General features: G+C 42.6%; 1 protein-coding gene across 2 annotated transcripts; it reads right to left on the reverse strand.

Annotated features, from left to right (window-relative positions):
• Nucleotides 1-33: 33 nt before the first annotated feature.
• Nucleotides 34-18891, reverse strand: LOC120048515 (tRNA (guanine(10)-N2)-methyltransferase homolog). Of its 2 annotated transcripts, XM_038994571.1 has the most exons (13): nt 18810-18891; nt 18541-18606; nt 18336-18409; nt 18100-18181; nt 17920-18012; nt 17602-17736; nt 17151-17307; nt 16951-17031; nt 16232-16396; nt 15973-16054; nt 15652-15786; nt 8765-8885; nt 34-1976 (listed from the first exon to the last, which is right to left on the reverse strand). In XM_038994571.1, exons 1-13 carry the CDS (start codon nt 18885-18887, stop codon nt 1824-1826), a joined length of 1422 nt encoding a protein of 473 aa, XP_038850499.1. In that variant the 5' UTR covers nt 18888-18891; the 3' UTR covers nt 34-1823. The 2 variants fall into 2 exon arrangements, with proteins under 2 accessions (XP_038850499.1, XP_038850500.1); XM_038994572.1 differs by lacking the exons at nt 18100-18181; nt 18336-18409; nt 18541-18606; nt 18810-18891 and having other exon boundaries at nt 17602-17817; nt 17920-17998.
• Between the last annotated feature and the right edge of the window lie 150 nt (nt 18892-19041).

Below are 19041 nucleotides of genomic sequence, written 5' to 3' on the forward strand. Positions count from 1 at the left end.
TTGATGAGTTTATTTATCTTAGCTACCTTAGAAGTGTTTACTTTGCAGGCTGACTAGCATGGGCAGACTAGCCATCTGCCATGGCTGGTCCATTTTTAGCCTAGTGGGCCTGCCTAACTAGTTTTTTTGTGGAAAATGTATAAATTATCTGACTAATAATGGGGGCCTCAATGGAAGAAAACGGGCCGGTTTTGGGGCCTCATGGAAATAAATTGACGATGTGTTACAAATGCCAGGGACAATTTCTGGTCCCAGTCCGCCCCTGCTGACTATCGTCTATTGAGTTGCAATGTCCCATACGATGGATGCCCAAATCAACTGGAAGTATCTACAAAACAAGTTTTGAAGTCAAATAATCCATAAGTAAAGCTACATCTAATCTTTTATCCTAAAATTACTGTTCGCGATTCACAAATTATTATTTTGATTCACATTCGGTTCGCTTGAACAAACACAGACGCGCTCAAGTGTCATTCCAATCCTGGCTGATAATCAGATTTTTTTTATTTGATTGATAAAATATGTAAAAACTGTGCCTAAACAAATTAAATTAACAAATTATTAAATACATTCCCATGACTTTTCCAGGCCTGGGAAACACCATTTTGAAAATCCATGACCATATAAACCCTGTAATAAAGTTATGATGGTTGCTTAACCCACTGAAAGAGGTCAATCACATTTGACAAATTAGCAGGTAACACATTAAACCAGGTGGAACCAGCCTGATCGCTGCAGCTAGGTAAAATTAACATCATCTAAAAAGTTATTCCTCCCTGATTCAGCGGCGATGAAGTCTACATTTCTGACAGAAACTACAGACAGTTAGGTTGCTTCTCACTCTAGCCATATTGTCAAATGTAGACTGGTATGATACAGGCTGCGTCCCAAATGGCATGCTATATAGACGGCCCCCTCCACAAAAGTATTTCCTTCAGTCCCACAGACACCCCCCCCCCCGAGGCTTGGACCATGCAGGGTAGCCAAGATGATGGCATCACTTCTCAGAGCCAACGTTAGATAAACAACACCTTCACTAAAAGAACACACAGTTGAGCATGTCTCAGATTCTGCCAAAGATGGCAAAACAACAAACCAACAATGGCTGGCACTTCAGAAACTGTTATTCTGAGTGTCTTACAATAAGGAACTGTTAGTTTCTTTAAATGTCCGGATATAAAAGCTTGAGAAACGACTTCTGAGAAACAAGTTTGTCCCTCGTCTCGTCTGGAATCTTGCAGGGATACTGTCAAACTGTTATCTAAATGCCCTCTAGTACATGGATACAGCTGTCTGAAAGTAAAGCCCTTAAACAGTTCTCTGGACACTTAGGGCCCTCTTCAATCAAATCTGATAATGTGCTTGCTGGGATAAAACAAAACATAACACAGAAAGATGTAGAACATTGAGAGCCCTTAAATCTCCTGCATCCAATAAATAAATACATTTTAAAATGGTGTTTATTCGTTCACAATTCACATTCATTATTACACAAAGGGCAATAAACATCAAATAATAAAAAACATATTTGAATAGAAAATGAGACATTTAAAACAGGGAGCCCTATGTCCCCATGGAGTCCATTGTAAACCATAGGCAGGTATCGGACCAATCATAAATGGACCCCTAGAACCTTCAGCTAATGCACTTGTGCAGATCTGTGAGAATTTGATTTGTATATGCAATATGGTGAAACTTCCATCTAGCCTATCAAACAGCAAGGTGGAGTTATTATCATATTGATTGCACCGGTCAAATCCTCTGCACAGTTGCATACTGGCTTAGGGGTCCATTTTGAATTGGGCCATCCTGTGATCCTTACATCACTCCCTACCGTTGGCAGCCATCTTGTTGGTCTCCTCCTTTCCTGTCAATGTCCTCTTGCTGATGCCGCTGAAGTACTTCTCCCTGAAGGCGTTGTGGCCTTGGTATGGGCTAAAGTGATGGTCTGACAGGTGGGCCAGCGCATCTGTCTCCTACAGAGAGAGAAAATACAATTCAGCCCCATATACCAACGACAGAAAGTTCTTGGTACAATTATACCTCTTAAAATTGCGAGAAAAGTGTGAGGGTTTGCCTTCACAAAGTGGAACCAATTCACCTACAACCTCGGTTAAGTAAACAAATTTAGCGTCATAAAAATGCCTTTGAACACAGGCGAAGGAAGAAAGAAACCAGATGATATCAGACCTCTGCCAGGTATCCCATTAAACTAACCAAACAACCACAGGATAAAATGTTCACCTTGTATTCCTCTCCTTGCCATCACAAGCTCAGTGTAACAATAATAAATGTTAGCAGAGTGTTACGTTCCTCATATTTTCCTGGTTGGAGCTTTATCCAGGTTGTTAGGCAGTGTTTGGAAGGCCAGCAGGCAAGAAAGTGTTGGGGCGGACGGACAGTTGGATGGAGCGGGAGGGATGAGGAGTAACGAGGTGCCGGGAATCCAGAGTGCTAGAAGAGCTGACTCCACAGCTGGCCTGCCATTCGTCAACGCCACCTCTCTCTGTTGGCCCTGGTTACCACTGCCAGGCAACCTGTCCTGGACCTAGAGATGGTTACCCTCAGTCGCCACCACATCCAAGAGCATAAAGAGCAATCACAGATATGAAGCTCCTAACACTTCCTAAGGTGCCATAGAGCAGGGCTATTCAATAACCAGAGGGTCAACGTTTTCCAGGTTCTTTTCTACCTGGTAGTCCTTGATAGGCCTATAGATCACACACCTGTCCCAAATCTGAACATTTCCCAACACGACCATACACCAAACCATTCAACACAGAATAGGAAAGCACAGCAACTAACTTCAAAGTGCTCCGTGGTAGGAGTTAAAAACACAACCATCACTTCTGAATGGAAGCAGTTCAATTCACACAAACTGACAACGCAAATTCTCTCACACACACCCAACACTGCTGTCCCATGTCATAGAGACATTGAACCACTGGACACTTCCCATTTCCCACTGAGTATTTAAATACTCTATTACCGTCATAGCTCATTCTAATAATTATACTGTACTTTGTATTATGTTACTCTATTTATACACACACAACATATTTATTTAAATACTGGATTATTGACAGCTCACTAATATATTTACTGCTGTACATATCATTCTTAGCACATCTTGTGTAAATTGTTCCGGTGTATACGTACAGTGGCTTCGGAAAGTATTCAGAGCCCTTGAATTTTTCCACATTGTTACGTTACAGACTTATTCTAAAATATATATATATATTTTTTTAAATGTCCTCTGCAATCTACACACAATACCCCATAATGGCAAAGCAAAAAACGTTTTTAAAAATGTTTGCAAATGTAAAGAAATACCTTATACACATAAGTGTTCAGACCCTTTGCTATGAGACTCGAAATTAAGCTCAGATGCATCCGATTTCCATTGATCGTCCTTGATGTTTCTACAACTTGATAAGAGTCCACCTGTAGTAAATTCAATTTATTGGACATGATTTGGAAAGGCACACATCTATATAAGGTCCCACAGTTGACAGTGCACGTCAGAGCAAAAACCAAGCCATGAGGTCGAAGGAATTGTCCGTAACAGGATTGTGTCGAGGCACAGATCTGGGGAAGGGTACCAAAACATTTCTGCAGCATTGAAAGTCCCCAAAGAACACAGTGGCCTCCATCATTCTTAAATGGAAGAAGTTTGGAACCACCAAGACTCTTCCTAGAGCTGGCCGCACAGCCAAACTGAGCAATCAAGTGAGAAGGGCCTTGGTCAGGGAGGTGACCAAGAACCCAATGGTCACTCTGACCAAGAACCCAATGGTCACTCTGACCAAGAACCCAATGGTCACTCTGACAGAGCTCTGAAGTTCCTCTGTGGAGATGGGGGAATATTCCAGGACATCCATCTCTGCAACACTCCACCAATCAGGCATTTATGGTAGTGGCCAGATGGAAGACACTTCTCAGTAAAAGGCACATGACAGCCCGCTTGGAGTTTGCCAAAAGCCACCTAAAGGACTCTCAGAACATGAGAAACAAGATTCTCTGGTCTGATGAAACCAAGATTTAAACTCTTTGGCCTGAATGCCAAGCATCACATCTGGAGGTAACCTGGCACCATCTCTACAGTGAAGCATGGTGGTGGTGGCAGCATCATGCTGTGGGGATGTTTTTCAGCAGCAGGGACTGGGAGACTAGTCAGGATCGAGACACAGATGAACAGAGCAAAGTACAGACAGATCCTTGATGAAAACCTGCTCAGGACCTCAGATTTGAGCGAAAGTTCACCTTCCAACAGGACAACAACCCTAAGCACACAGCCAAGATAATGCAGGAGTGGCTTCTGGAGTGGCTTCTGGAGAAGTCTCTGAATGTCCTTGAGTGTCCCAGCCAGAGCCCGGACATAAACCTGATCGAACATCTCTGGAGGGACCTGAAAATAGCTGGGATAGCAACGCTCCCCATCCAACCTGACAGAGCTTGAGAGGATCTGCAGAGAAGAATGGGACAAAAGGGTCTGAATACTTATCTAAAATGTAATATTTCAGTTTCATTATTTTTTATAAATTACCAAAAATCAGAGGATAGAAAACAAAGGAATAACAATACAAACTGAAAGACTAAAAAGCACACTAAGGAAAAGCAGAGCTAAAAATGTGTGTTTTAACATCCCATTTAAATAGGTCCAGTTTCAGCCCCCCTCAGGTTCTCTGGCAGGCTATTCCAGGGGCTGGGGGCATAGTCTTGGTACTAAGCTTTGGGACAGTTAAAAGGCCAGCGCCAGAGGACCCGAGGGACACATAACTAAAAAGCATGTCTGACATGAATTTGGGTGCACAATCATTAATTGAATTAAGAACCAATAGAAATCTTAGCATTTATTTTAAAACTCACAGGCAGTCAGCGCAGAGACTTTAAAACCGGTGTAATGTGCGCTCTCCATCTGGTCTTGGGCAGTACCCGTGCTGCAGCATTCTGCATGTTTTGCAGTTGACCAATGGCTTTCTTGGGTAGACCCGACAGAATAGCATTACAGTAGTCAAGCCTGCTTGTAATAAAAGCATGGATGAGTCTCTGTATCAGCCTGATCAGCATGTAGCTACATTTTAATTATTTGTGTACTTTGACATTGTACTGCATTGTTAGGAGCTGGTAACATAACCATTTCGCTGCACCCGCTATAACATCTGCTAAACTGTGTACGTGACCAATAAACATTGATTTGATCTCAATATGAATGTAGCCTACATTCTCCAGCTTTCTAGCTATTGCAAATCCTTACCTCTGATTGGATAAATAGTCATTTCAGTTTGAGACTGAATTTTGGCCCAAGATCACAACATATGGAGGACGGGGAAAGTTCACGGCCCAGTCAGGAAAGCCCGTCTTGATTCGATTCTTACCACTACAGCCTCTAAAGCAGAAGCCTTTGAAGACTGGGTTGAGCAGCATTGCTGGATACAGCCTGCCAGGAGGAGACTATGGAAATGTGATAAACAGTGGGGTCCCAAATTGACACCCTTGATAAAAAAAACAATGACTGTATAAAATAAATAGTTCAAATAACTCTACAAACTTGGATGCATTTGCAGTTACTTTAGGTTGTTTCAGATTATTTTGTGCACACTATAAAGTAATAGTAAATAATGTATTGTGTAATTTTAGAGGCTCAGAATTTGAATTATTTATTTTACAGTCATTATTGCTCATCTTTATCAAGGGTGTCAATAATTTGACGCCACTGCATACAGTGCCTTCAGAAAGTACTCACACCCCTTGACTTATTCCACATTTTGTTGTGTTACAGCCTGATTTGTCTGACCCATCATATGCACAATACCCCATAATAACAATGTTTTTTTTAGAAAATGTAGCAAATGTATTGAAAATGAAATACAGAAATATCTCATTTGCATAAGTATTCACACCCCTGAGTCAATACTTTGTAGAAGCACCTTTGGCATGTTCTTCTGGCATGTTCTCCCATATTAGCCAAGGAACTCTGTAGTTTGGTCAGAGTGGTCATCGGGTTCTTCGTCACCTGCCTGACCAAGGTCCTTCTTGCCCGGTTGCTCAGTTTGGTTAGACGGCCAGCTCTAGGTAGAGTCTGGATAGTTCCATATTTATTCAATTTCCCAATGATGGAGACCACTGTGCTCTTGGAAACTTTCAACGCTCTAGAAATAGTTGTATACTTCCCCAGGTATATAGATCTACAGACAGTTCCTTGGACTTTATGGTATAGTTTCTGCTCTGGCATGCACCCTCAACTGTTACCTTATATAAAACAGGTGTTTCTTTCTAAATCATGTCCAAACAATTGAATTGGCCACAGGTGGACTCCTATCAAGTTATAGTGACATCAAGGATGATCAAACGAAATCGGATGCACCTGAGCTCAATTTGTAGTGTCTTAGCAAAGGGGTGGACACACCTACTCATTCAATGGTTTTTCTTTATTTGTTCTATTTTCTACATTGTAGAATAATAATAGTAAGTAAAAAAGTGTGAAATAAATCAAAATATATTTTATATTTGAGATTCTTCAAAGTAGCCACCCTTTGCCTTGACAGTTTTGCACAAGTTTGGCATTCTCTCAACCAGCTTCACCTGGAATGCTTTTCCAATAATCTTGAAGGAGTTCCCACATATGCTGAGGACTTGTTGGCTGCTTTTCCTTCACTTTGCAGTCCAACTCATCCCAAACCATATCAATGGGTTGAGGTCAGGTGATTGTGGAGGCCAGGTCATCTGATGCAGCTCTCCATCACTCTCTTTATTGGTCAAATAGCCCTTACACAGCCTGGAGGTGTGTTGGGTCATTGTCCTGTTGAAAAACAAATGATAGTGGTACTAAGCCCAAACCAAATGAGATGGCGTATCGCTGCAGAATGCTGTGGTAGCCATGCTGGTTAAGTGTGCCTTGAATTCTAAATAAATCACTGACAGTGTCACCAGCAAAGCACACCCAAACCATCACACCTCCATGCTTCACGGTGGGAACCACACTTGCGAAGATCATCCGTTCACCTACTCAGCATCTCACAAAGACACAGTGTTTGGAACCAAAAATTTCTCATTTGGACTCATCAGACCAAGACAGATTTCCACCGGTCTAATGTCCATCGCTCATGTTTCTTGGCCCAAGCAAGTATCTTCTTCTTGTTAGTGTACTTCAGTAGTGGTTTCTTTGCAGCAATTCAACCATGAAGGCCTGATTCACGCAGTCTCTGAACAGTTGATGTTTAGATGTGTCTGTTACTTGAACCCAGTGAAGCATTTATTTGGGCTGCCATTTCTGAGGCTGGTAACTAATGAACTTATCCTCTGCAGCAGAGGTAATTCTGGGTCTTCCTTTTCTGTGGCGGTCCTCACCAGTTTCATCATAGCGCTTGATGGTTTTTGCGACTGCACTAGAAGAAACTTTTAAAGTTCTTCAAATGTTCCGGGTTGACTGACCTTCATGTCTTAAAGTAATGATGGACTCTCATTTCTCTTTGCTTATTTGAGCTGTTCTTGCGATAATATGGACTTGGTATGTAACCAAATAGGGCTGTCTTCTGTATACCACCCCTACCTTGTCACAACACAACTGAATGGCTCAAACGCATTAAGAAGGAAAGAAATTCCACAAATTAACTTTTAACAAGGCACACCTGTTAATTGAAATGCAATCCAGATGACTACCTCATGAAGCTGGTTGAGAGAATGCCAAGAGTGTGCAAAGTTGTCATCAAGGCAAAAGGTGGCTACTTTGAAGAATCTCAAATATAAAATACATTTTGATTTATTTAACACTTTTCCGGTTACTACATGACTCCATATGTGTTATTTCATAGTGTTGATGTCTTCATTATTATTCTACAATGTAGAAAATAGTAAAAATAAAGAAAAACCCTAGAATGAGTAGCTGTGTCCAAAACTTTTGACTGGTACTGTATGTAAATCAGATATTTCTGTAGACGATTGAGAGAAAACAAAATCGATTTAATCCATTTTAAATTCAGGCTGTAACACAAGAAAATGTGGAATAAGTCGAGGGGTATGAATACTTTGAAGGAACTATTTATCTATATATAGTAGCATGCTATGAGATATATGTTCCCGGTTTGGGGCACTGGGAGTCAGAGACAGATGCCAGTGTGTGTGTGTGTGTGTGTGTGTGTGTGTGTGTGTGTGTGTGTGTGTGTGTGTGTGTGTGTGTGCGTGCATGCGGTGATTCACACAGGGCTTGCCTTTATGGGAACAATTGTGTTTTGAAGTGAAGAGGTTGTCAAATCCAAAGATGGATTATTTTCCATAAAATGTGTGATTAAGTCATTTAAGTGCTGTATATAAAAAAAGCCAATCATAGCCAGATGCTGAGGTTTATGGCAGACCTCGAGGGAAGCACCATCGACATCTCCTTTAACTGTGTTGTATTACGCGTGTGTATGTTTAAAGAACACACACCGACAACACTCATAGTACACATATGTGCATGCTTGTACATACAAACACGGCACAAACATATTCAGTGGCACGCACGGATACTTTACTTTGTAGATACATGCATGTAATTCATAGTAAGCACACCACAGCAACATGAAAACCTACAATTATATAGTGTTGCAATCATATTCACAAAGGGATCCATCTACCTTTTCGAAATGAGTGACATTCCAGTCAAACGCATACACACGCTCGTAACTGCAGTCACACACAGGGTAGACAAGTACAAAAGCATATATACACACACACCAGACAAACGGACGGACACATACAGATGGAAGGACAGACAGACACCCACCTCTGGTTCCTTGATCTTCTCCATGGTGATGAGACGTCTGGAGGTGTGGCTGGAAAGGGTCTGTTCACAGTTACTGACCAGTCTGAGACAGGCATTCAGGGGCACCATCTCTTCACAGTACCTACAAACACACACACACACTACTGGTGAATCATTATGGTTGAGGACATTCTCAAACAGCTGGTCCTGTACTGTAAAGCATGAACCAATACGTCTAAAGGGTTGATGGGTCCAAATCCAAATTACACTACATCCAGGCCAGGTCAGCTCTCTCTCCGTTAAACTCAACCCAGATCAGCTCTCTCCTCACTCCCACTATCCCGCTCCCAACTCTAGGCCAGTTCTCTCTCAGCTCCAGGCCTTTACTGACCATGTCATGATCTGACTGAAGTGGACAAAAGCCATGGTGAAAAAGGTGAACTAGATTAGATTTAAGATATCGGGAAAACGTATTCTTGTAAGGAGCGCTCTTTGTGTGTGTGTGTGTGTGTTCGCGCGCATGTCGGCCAAGCACCACAACTAAAGCTGTCCAGGGCAAGGTACGGTGTTTATTAGGATCCCCATTAGCTAGGGTCAAAGCTGTAGCTACTCTTCATGGGGTCCATGAAACATGATATTAATAGACCATTACAGCTGAAGGACAGAACTACATAAAATGACATAATACATAACATCAAATCGACAGGTACAGAACTACATCAATTAAAAATAAGAATACACACTTTCATATTCTTTTGCCTTAGCAATCCATGCAACATATTCAAATGGCTCCACTACAGTCATCCATTTTGATACACTTGCTTACTGCTACAACTGCAGCTCCTCATCCTAACCTCTCAGAACCAGTTGTTCTGTAAACACTAGCGAGAATCGCACAAAATTAGGAACTACCCGTGTCCTTGGTTCTCCCGTTTGACGTCAATACTATTCATAACAATAATAATATGATTAATAGATGCTACTGAATGCAAGTGCCTGTAGATTACAGGCCTCTAGTGTGTGTGTGTTTGTCAGCACCGTGACCAAAGCGAGGCGTTCATTCTACCTGCCAATCACATCTTATTACTGGGTAGCTGGACCTTCCACATGGGCAGTTTCATTTAAAGATGGGTGGGGCCTTTCAATACAGCTTTTTCCATCTTCTCAGACAAATACAGAGTTGAAACCTCTGTGCAGATGTTCCATAGGCAGGCAGATTGGGGGTCAGGTTAGAGGCCATTTAAGCCCTATAGGCTGAGGTGCAGTAGACTAGCCCACCTACCTTTTATTGCATGGTATACTGTAGGCCAGATAGACATTGTCAAGGCATATTAATTAATTCAATTGTTGTCAAGATGGCGAGAGGCCTGTCTTTGATAAGGAGAAACTCAGCATTCTTAACACCACAACTGACCAAACGAGTCTAGTTTTACCTTGACTACTGCCTGGTAATGTGTTTAGGTGCTAAAAAGAAAGACAGAATAAAGCTACAGCTGCCCAGCAATGTTCCATTGTCAACAAAACGCATGTTGACCTTTCCTGGCTCAAACTAAAATGAGTCCTTAGGACATTCCGGCAAGGTCTGGAGGTTGTGTCAATGTCTCCTGGAGATCCTTAGGACACCCCCTGTTTGCTGGGGAGATTGGAAAACAACAAAAAGTGACGCAGACAAACTGTCTATTCAGTCAACTAACATACAGCTCTGACAGACATTCATATTCCACAAGGCATGCAAATAAAAGGTCTCTTCATAGTCCCTAAAGCCAAAAGGAATTCAAGGCAACACAGTAATACACTGTATGTAGCCATGATAGCATGGAACTCCCTGCCATCTCAAATCACTCAAGCTTGCTGCAAAATTAGCTTAAAAAACAAATAAAACAGCACATCACAGCCCAATGCCTCTGACCTAAATTGCTTGTAGCATCTCCTTCCAGAGCACATCTGGTGTTTTGGTGAAAGATAAGACGTGCCCTTGACATCAGGGTATCAGGGCCTGCTCAGGGAAAGCAACTGGAAGCAAAGCCTCAGTAGAGTAAGGACGTCCTGCTCCATATGATAGTCTGGTCAGCTTACTGAGGTTAGTCAGTAGAGTTATGTTTTATTGAAGTGAATTCTTATTTTGTGTGTGACGAGTGGATGCTGCGGGAATGAAAATGCAAAACAAGTTTATGAGAATCAGAGGAAACTCCATATCAAGGGGACTTTATTCATTTTATAAATAAGTACTAAGGCCATGCACTATACCTTAGTTAACCCTTTATGGGTGGTAGACTGTATGACATTACACTATACCTTAGTTAACCCTTTATGGGTGGTAGACTGTATGACATTACACTATACCTTAGTTAACCCTTTATGGGGGGTAGACTGTATGACATTACACTATACCTTAGTTAACCCTTTATGGGTGGTAGACTGTATGACATTACACTATACCTTAGTTAACCCTTTATGGGTGGTAGAGTAACACAATATCTTAGTTAACACTATGCGTGGTAAACTGTAAGGCATTACAATTTACCTTAGTTAACCCTTTATGGGTGGTAGACTGTATGACATTACACTATACCTTAGTTAACCCTTTATGGGCGGTAGAGTAACACAATATCTTAGTTAACACTATGCGTGGTAGACTGTAAGGCATTACAATTTACCTTAGTTAACCCTTTATGGGTGGTAGAACGTAACACAGCAAATGTTTGGTTTAGTTCATTTCTATGCACTAGACAGGAGGACGTAAGTGAAGGACGTAGGTGAAGGACGTAAGTGAAGCCCATCTGATCATAATGATGACTCTGTTCAATTTATAGGATGGAGTGGAGTGACGAATCTCTAAAAGGTCCACAACGCCTCGCTTTGGTCAGTGCTGACACACACACACACACACACACACACACACACACACACACACACACACACACACACACACACACACACACACACACACACACACACACACACACACACACACACACACACACACACACACACACACACACACACACGAGAGTCCTGTATTCTATAGGCACATCTATTAATCACATTATTATTATTATGAATAGTATTGACATCAAACGGCAGAACCAAGGACATGGGTGGTTCCTAATGTTGTGAGATTCTCGCTAGTGTTTACAGAATAGCTGCTTCTGAGAGATTAGGATGAGGAGCTGTAATTCTAACAGTAAGCAACGAACTAAATGTACGACTGCAGTGTAGCCATGATTATGAGTACAGGTAGATCACGAGAGAGTGTTTGTTTGCATATTTATCACTTTCTCCTACCAGCACCACACTGACGCTGGGCCAGATTTTCACCCTACTGTTTGTCTCCTGGTTTGCTATGGCCACTGTAGAACACAGGCCTCTAATGTGTTGTGGTGTGTGTTTGCGCGTGCTTCGGTGAGCACCGCGACCAAAGCGGGTGTTAATTCTACCTGCCAATCCCCTCTTATTACTGGGTAGCAGGACCTTCCACATTGGCCGTTTCATTTAAAGATGGGTGGGGCTGGGCCTTTCATTTTCAATACAGATTTTTCCATCCACAGACAAATATAGAGTTAAAACCTCTGTGCAGATGCTAAGTAAGCAGCACAGGAGGCTGCTGAGGGGAGAACGGATCATAATAATGCCCAGAACAGAGCGAATGGAATCAAATACATCAAATCTCAATGTATTTGTCACATGTGCCAAATACAACAGGTCCTTACAGTGAAATGCTTACTTACAAACCCGTATCCAACAATGCAGTTAAAAAAAATATATACCCCCCCAAAAATAAGAAATAAAATTAGCAAATAATTAAAGAGCAGCAGTAAACTAACAATAGCGATGCTATACACAGGGGGCACCAGCACAGAGTCAATATAAAGTTTATAAACCATGTGTTTGATACGATTCAAATAATTACGCTCCAGCCATTACCACATGCCACCAACCTCATGTGATATGCAGACTGGGGGTCAAGTTAGAGACCATTTAAGCCCAATAGCCTTTATTTCCTGGTCAGGGCTCTAAGGAGCATGTGTGTGCCTAGGTTGAAAAATTTAGGAGCAGAATGAAATATATTTGATGTAGCAAGCCGTTTTCTTTGTAGAAATAGTGCAAGGGTGACGGGCATGAATCTGCACTCCGTGTATTCTCCATGCCACTCAGGGGCTGCCGCACAGTGAAGTAATCCTTGCAACGATTATCTTTACATTTCTTGGTGCTCTGTTGCTCCAAATAAAAAAATGTCAGGTCACACAGCAAATTATTTAGGCGCATATGCGATTAAAATGGTCGCACTGTAGAGCCCTGATGGTATACTGTAGGTCAGATAGACACCGGCATTAAGCACAAGGATCTCTCTCTCAGTAAGGCAGCAGCAGGAGTGTTGTAGACAAAAGGAAGTCGATAACCCCTTAAACCAACCATGGGGGTTCAAACCCCATCAGCTTCCTGTTAGCTTTGCACTCTGCTTCATTAGCGCCGTCTGGCTTATGACTTTAACCCATAGAGAATGATAGAAACCTCTAGTGACCAAAAGGTCATCTTAGCATTGGCAGCGCCATTGAGGGCTTCAACCACGCAACGGACATTTTAAAGTGGTCAACTCGGTGGGGATTCCTATGGGTTGTAGCCTCAACGGCGCTGCCCATGCTGTCACAGACGCTATAATAGCACAGATATAAAGATGAGTCCTCTATCTATCTCTATGCTTTAGCCTCTGAGATAATGGGTCTGGTTCCTGCCAAGGCGCTGCAGCAGAGAGGAAATGGCAACAGACCACACCGCGGCTGGAAAAGTCTTGAACTAGTTCAAAAAAAGACTAATGAGCTTGAGAAGCCACAGAGTTAATTGAAACACTGAAAGGCAGCTGAGGCACAGGGCAAGGCGGTGCTCATCATGAAGACGGCAGAAATGTTTTAATTGGCCGGCTTAGGGGACCTCATTGCCCAGGCCTGTGACCAGTGTTAGGGGACCTCGTATTGGCCTGCGTCTGGTCTGACCCCAGCCCAAAACAACACAACAGTAACACAACACAGCAAATCGTTTTATTCCTACAGCAGCTGCACTGCAACCCCTCTTTGTGACTCCAGTGTTTACAAACAAGCATGTTGCTACACAGTCCTGTCCCCTTGGACCATTTAGTCACCCTGTTCTATGTCAAAGGTCCACTGCAGTAACAGTCATTGGTGAATGGCGACATCTAGTGGTGTAGTATATCGCGCTCTCTCAGGACAGACTTAGGACCACCTAAATCTAACCAGCTAAGACATCTACTATTAACTTTTCAACAGTGTTACTAACCAACTTTGTGCAGTAACATTTTCTCTCAACCGAATTCCCACCTCTACCAAAAACCCACATGCCTTGTCTTATTAGCATCCCCTAAGTCTCTTGTTACACAGTGGCAGACTTTCCCTTTTCTCTCCATATATTTTCTTTCTCTAAGACCCCCCTTCTTCTTTGCTCAGTAAATGTGGAGATGAGTGGAAGGGTCAGAGTTCAGGCCCAACACAGAGGCATTTTTGTTCTGACCCAGTCCTGACATTCTGGAGGTCATGACTCCTGACTGATACTGTGAGGACCTCCAGCCCAACCCAGCCTGGGTGCACACGGCCTTTCTCCCTCCTTCCCGTCACCATAGCAGGGTGACAGAAACCCAATAACCCCCCGACAGCCTCCCAATCCCCAGTGTGAAGCCCACAGATCAGGACCTGAAGACAGGCTGTGTTTGGTCGGTGTCAGCATGTCTGGCCTCATGGGATTATTTTGGCACTCTGCCCTGAATGAGACAGGGTCAGGAACTGCTAGGTAGTTACACACCCGGAGTGAGGAGCAGAGCAAAGCAGAGCACAGGCACACAGTTAGTCAGACAGAGGCACACAGTTGCACAGACTCTCTCTCTCTCTCAACCACCAGTACTAAAGGCTGTAGCCCTCTTTCCTTTCCCTGTCTCAGCCAGTCAGTGTGGGGAACTCCACTGTGCGTGTCTCAGCCAGTCAGTGTGGGGAACTCCACTGTGTGTGTCTCAGCCAGTCAGTGTGGGGAACTCCACTGTGTGTGTCACAGACAGTCAGGGGGAACTGCTGGAGGTGAGCGGGAGGTATAATAGAAACATCACAGGGCTGTGGTGCGTGGTCTGGTCTCATCTTCCTGATGCTCAGACCCTGCCCTGTAATCAGTGGCCAGAAGTCCCAGGGTCCTGTATCCTGTCTGTGGTCCACACAGTAAACCAGCTGTATGGAACAATACACCCAATATACCTCAGGACACCTGCACACTGACCAGAACACCACTAACCCCAGGCCTGAAGTCTTTATGGGACAGAGAATGAGATGTACTGATGGGAATAAACCCCTGGTCCTGACAGAGAATATGATGCTTATGAGGGGAAGAGGTGCAGAGAGAAAAGCCCTCATCTAAACTAGAATGCTTTGTTAAGCAGATCTAGTACAGTAGCAACACTTCATCAGGGTGTAGGCTAAATCACCAATGTGACTGTTGCCCTGTAGTGGTCTAACAGGGTAAAGGGGAAAAGATAACAGCATGTATCAGCAGGAAAAACAGCTGACTGGTGAGGTTGACCCTGTGTGCAATAAGGTCTTATCAAATGCTGTTTGTATCTATTCGACATCACAACAGTTGATGACAGTGCTATTTGGTTTACACATAGAAGAGGGAGACTGTAGACAATACATCTGTGAGCTCAAACCCATGTAAACACCACGATGATACAGTAGATTCAACAACACCAGATGTGAATATTTGACCAATTCAGACTATAGAGCTTTAACAGGAAGTGCTGTATCCAGAGACCACAGATGGATATTAACCATGTACCTATATGTAGATAACTCTGGTGCAATACTGGTGTTGTTGTGAATGGTCCCTGACAAATAAACAAACACAACAATACTCACTCTGGCCTGTAGATTGGTAGCCAGTAGACTAGCCGCCCCCCGATGACCAGGTGGAGAGCTGAGAAGTTTAACAGGTCAGTGAAGATGTCACTCAGGTGGTAGGCCATGGAAACGGGGACATGGCTGTCTCCAACGCTGGATGAAAGATAAACGCATCTTCACTGTTTACACACTGATTTAACATCATCTGAGAGGACTTTATATCTCTCTAGTGTATCTATTGCTTGCTTGCAAGTTTTACAGGCTGTCTTTTTCAAAACTGAGCAAATATACAAAGCACTATAAACAACCCTGAGACTCAAGAGGAAGATGAAGACGTACTAGTCTTCAGATGGCTTCACACTGTTTACACTGTCCTTCTGAGAGCCTGTTCTCCTGGTTGACTCCCGAATCCCATAGGGGGCTGAGAATTAAACAAACACACACAAAAATGAAAGATAAGAGATTTGAACAAATCACAAAGAATGTGGACTTCAACAGAATAAGACGTTTTACTCGTGCATGGCTCTACAGGAGACATTACAGGATGGAGGACCCTACATGCGAAGAGAACACACAGAGCTCTAGGATAAGAACGTACGGTCAGTGATGATGGTATCAAAGAGCACTCCGTCCCTCCAGATAGGCTTGGAGGCGTCAGACACAAGGACGTCCACATACAGCTTCTCTGAGCCGTACTGACGCAGGTTGGCTCTGATGTTCTCATCTGGACCCCTCCACTTCTGGTTCTTACGACTCGCTTTTCCTGAAAAACAAACCAAAATACTATTATATAGCAATGCACTTGGTTGTAATTAGGGCTGGGATGATAGCAGTATCATCAGTATCATCGTTAGTATTGTGGAAAGGAAACAAAACACGTAGCGGATTTTTCTTCTTTAGGAAAACAGCTCGAATGTTGAAAACATTATGTTGTCATCGAGATTCACATTTATTTATTTCTTTTCTAAGCTATAGAACACAATATTTTACACACAACAGGTGTAAAAGGACCAGTAGAGTTTGATCTATTTCTTTTTCTTTTTTTTTGCCATGGAAAAAAATAGAGATACTGGTATCCCCCCGGTCCTAGTTGTAATCATATCACGTATCAAGTGTTAGGCCTATAGGACAATGCAATTGGATTTGAGCGTGAAAATGAGCACAGAAAAAAATGACTATTTTAAAAGATGATAGAAAGAGCATAAACAACATAATGTTCATCATATAAATGGATTAACTCACTTGCCAAAGCACAAGATATTTAGCACTGGGTTCCAAAATAAGAGAAAGTAAACAAGGCCATTTCTAGGACATTACCTATCCCATGGATGGTGTTGTAATCAATATCCGTTCCACAGACATATGCACCAAAATGAGAGCATGCAACCAGGAGGCTACCTGAGAGAGAAAGAGAGAAAAAAAATATCCAATAAGCACAGACTAGCATTGGGTTCAGCTAAGATGCAGTGTATTTCTGCAAGTGTCAGTTCAAAGACCAAAAGTAACTTTTCTCTTACCAGTCCCAACGAAGGGGTCATAGACCAGGTCGTGAGCTTTGACCCTGGCGTGGTTGGCCATGATAAAAGACAACCCAGCGTCCATACTGGTGTTACCTATGAAGTGCCTGTTCTTCACACTGTGAGAGCGAATCAACTCACGCTGGCCATCTGCAATCTAAGGAACATACAGTTGATAAGACAAGATCAAATATAGGCTTACCTTTATCATTAAATTAAACAGTGCTTCTCAACCTGGTACCTGGCTTATACACGGGGGACTTGGGAAGACTCATAAGGACATAGGCCTCATGATAAGTTTCACAAGAGGGAATACTTCAGGCAGATCAAAATATGATTGGCAACCAAAGAAGGTTAACAACCACTGTGGTAAATAACATTCATGAGTTATAGTAATTACTAATCTGTATAATGACACAGAAATGAAGGAGCACACAGCACACTGACTCACCCATCTCCCAAAGTAGATGTAGAGGGGCTCGTCTGGGATGTTGTTAGGGTCAGTTCCATAGTCCTCCAACAGACAGAAGATGTGTTTAGGGTTCCTTAGATTGACCCTTCCCTCAAAGGAGAGATATTCCATTGCCTTGGGGAGGAAGACCACAGGGTAACTTGTCCAGGTGTCATGGTGCAGGTGTCATGGTGCATACTGCTTATCAGTGCCTGCCTTTAACACAATAGGGCAGTAAAAAAGGTAGAGTAAGTTGACTTTTCTGGGCTCAATCTTAAATACAAATTACTGGGAGCAAGTCAAGTGTATCATACTCACATCGATCTTCTTAATTCTATCTTCGAAATCTAGAGTCTTGTTGAAAGTGTAGACATTGATTTTGTATGTTGAGTCTTTCTGTAGGAAGGGTGACTGTTGGGAGCAGTAAAGTTACACACATTAGATACTCCACATGATTAGTTTGCCCTCCATTTAGATGTAATATAATTTCTCACAAACCATGTTCTCTGTTGGATATTTCAAGAGCGAGTTCCTGAGTTCACTGTGCGTTCTGCCATGACCCCACAGCTCAAATGCAGACCTAGGTGATAAACAAATAACCACAAGAAGGTCATTACAATTTACTGTGACATTCAAGTTGAGAATCATCTCAGAAGAGATGGGCTGATGAGCAATGCTGCAGTACCCATCTAGCTCTTTTCATTGCAACTCCATTGTTGATCTGTCTCACTTACTTTGCACAAACAGTTCTGGCCATGATGCTGTTGACATCTTCCTCTGACAAGCCATTCAGGCGCCAGAATGGAGACTGGGGAGAAGAATTACAGATGATTTTAGGATTTGAGTAGCCTATGCATGGACACCTGATAATGGCCAACTCCTCCCTTCATTGGTAAAGCTATCAGGCTAATAATACATATAGACACTAACGTATTTTACCTTTTCTTTGAAGTTTTCACCTGGATCAAACGGTTTGCCCCTGAGGGACAGCAGCGACCTAATCTCCTGTAATGTTACGATGGACAATAAATAAAATCAGAACATTTCTGAAGAATTCAAACATGACAGCTTGTAGATAGTAACGTTACTAGCTTAGCAAGCGAATGTGTGGGGGAAATTCCGTAATGACACACCAACATCTTTAGAGAAAGAGAGAAATAACACAACATTTACAGTTTGATAGAGAGGTACGACATTTATATGCATACAGGTAGCCTGAAGTCAACATTGTCTTGGGCCAGATGTATCAAATATTGTAGGCATATTCTGCTACAGTGGATCGCCATGTTCGAGTTCCCACGCAAAATACATCCGGCTTAAAACTGCGTCCCCGCGAATAGTGGTTCCTGTCTGTTTCAAAATAAATACCACTTTACCAGCAATGATTGTGCATTAAATGCATGTATTTTGGCAAAGCAAAATTAAAATGTGTATGTTTTA

This window comes from Salvelinus namaycush, chromosome 5 (genome assembly GCF_016432855.1).
Source record: "Salvelinus namaycush isolate Seneca chromosome 5, SaNama_1.0, whole genome shotgun sequence".
In the NCBI taxonomy this organism is placed as follows: Eukaryota; Metazoa; Chordata; class Actinopteri; order Salmoniformes; family Salmonidae; genus Salvelinus; species Salvelinus namaycush.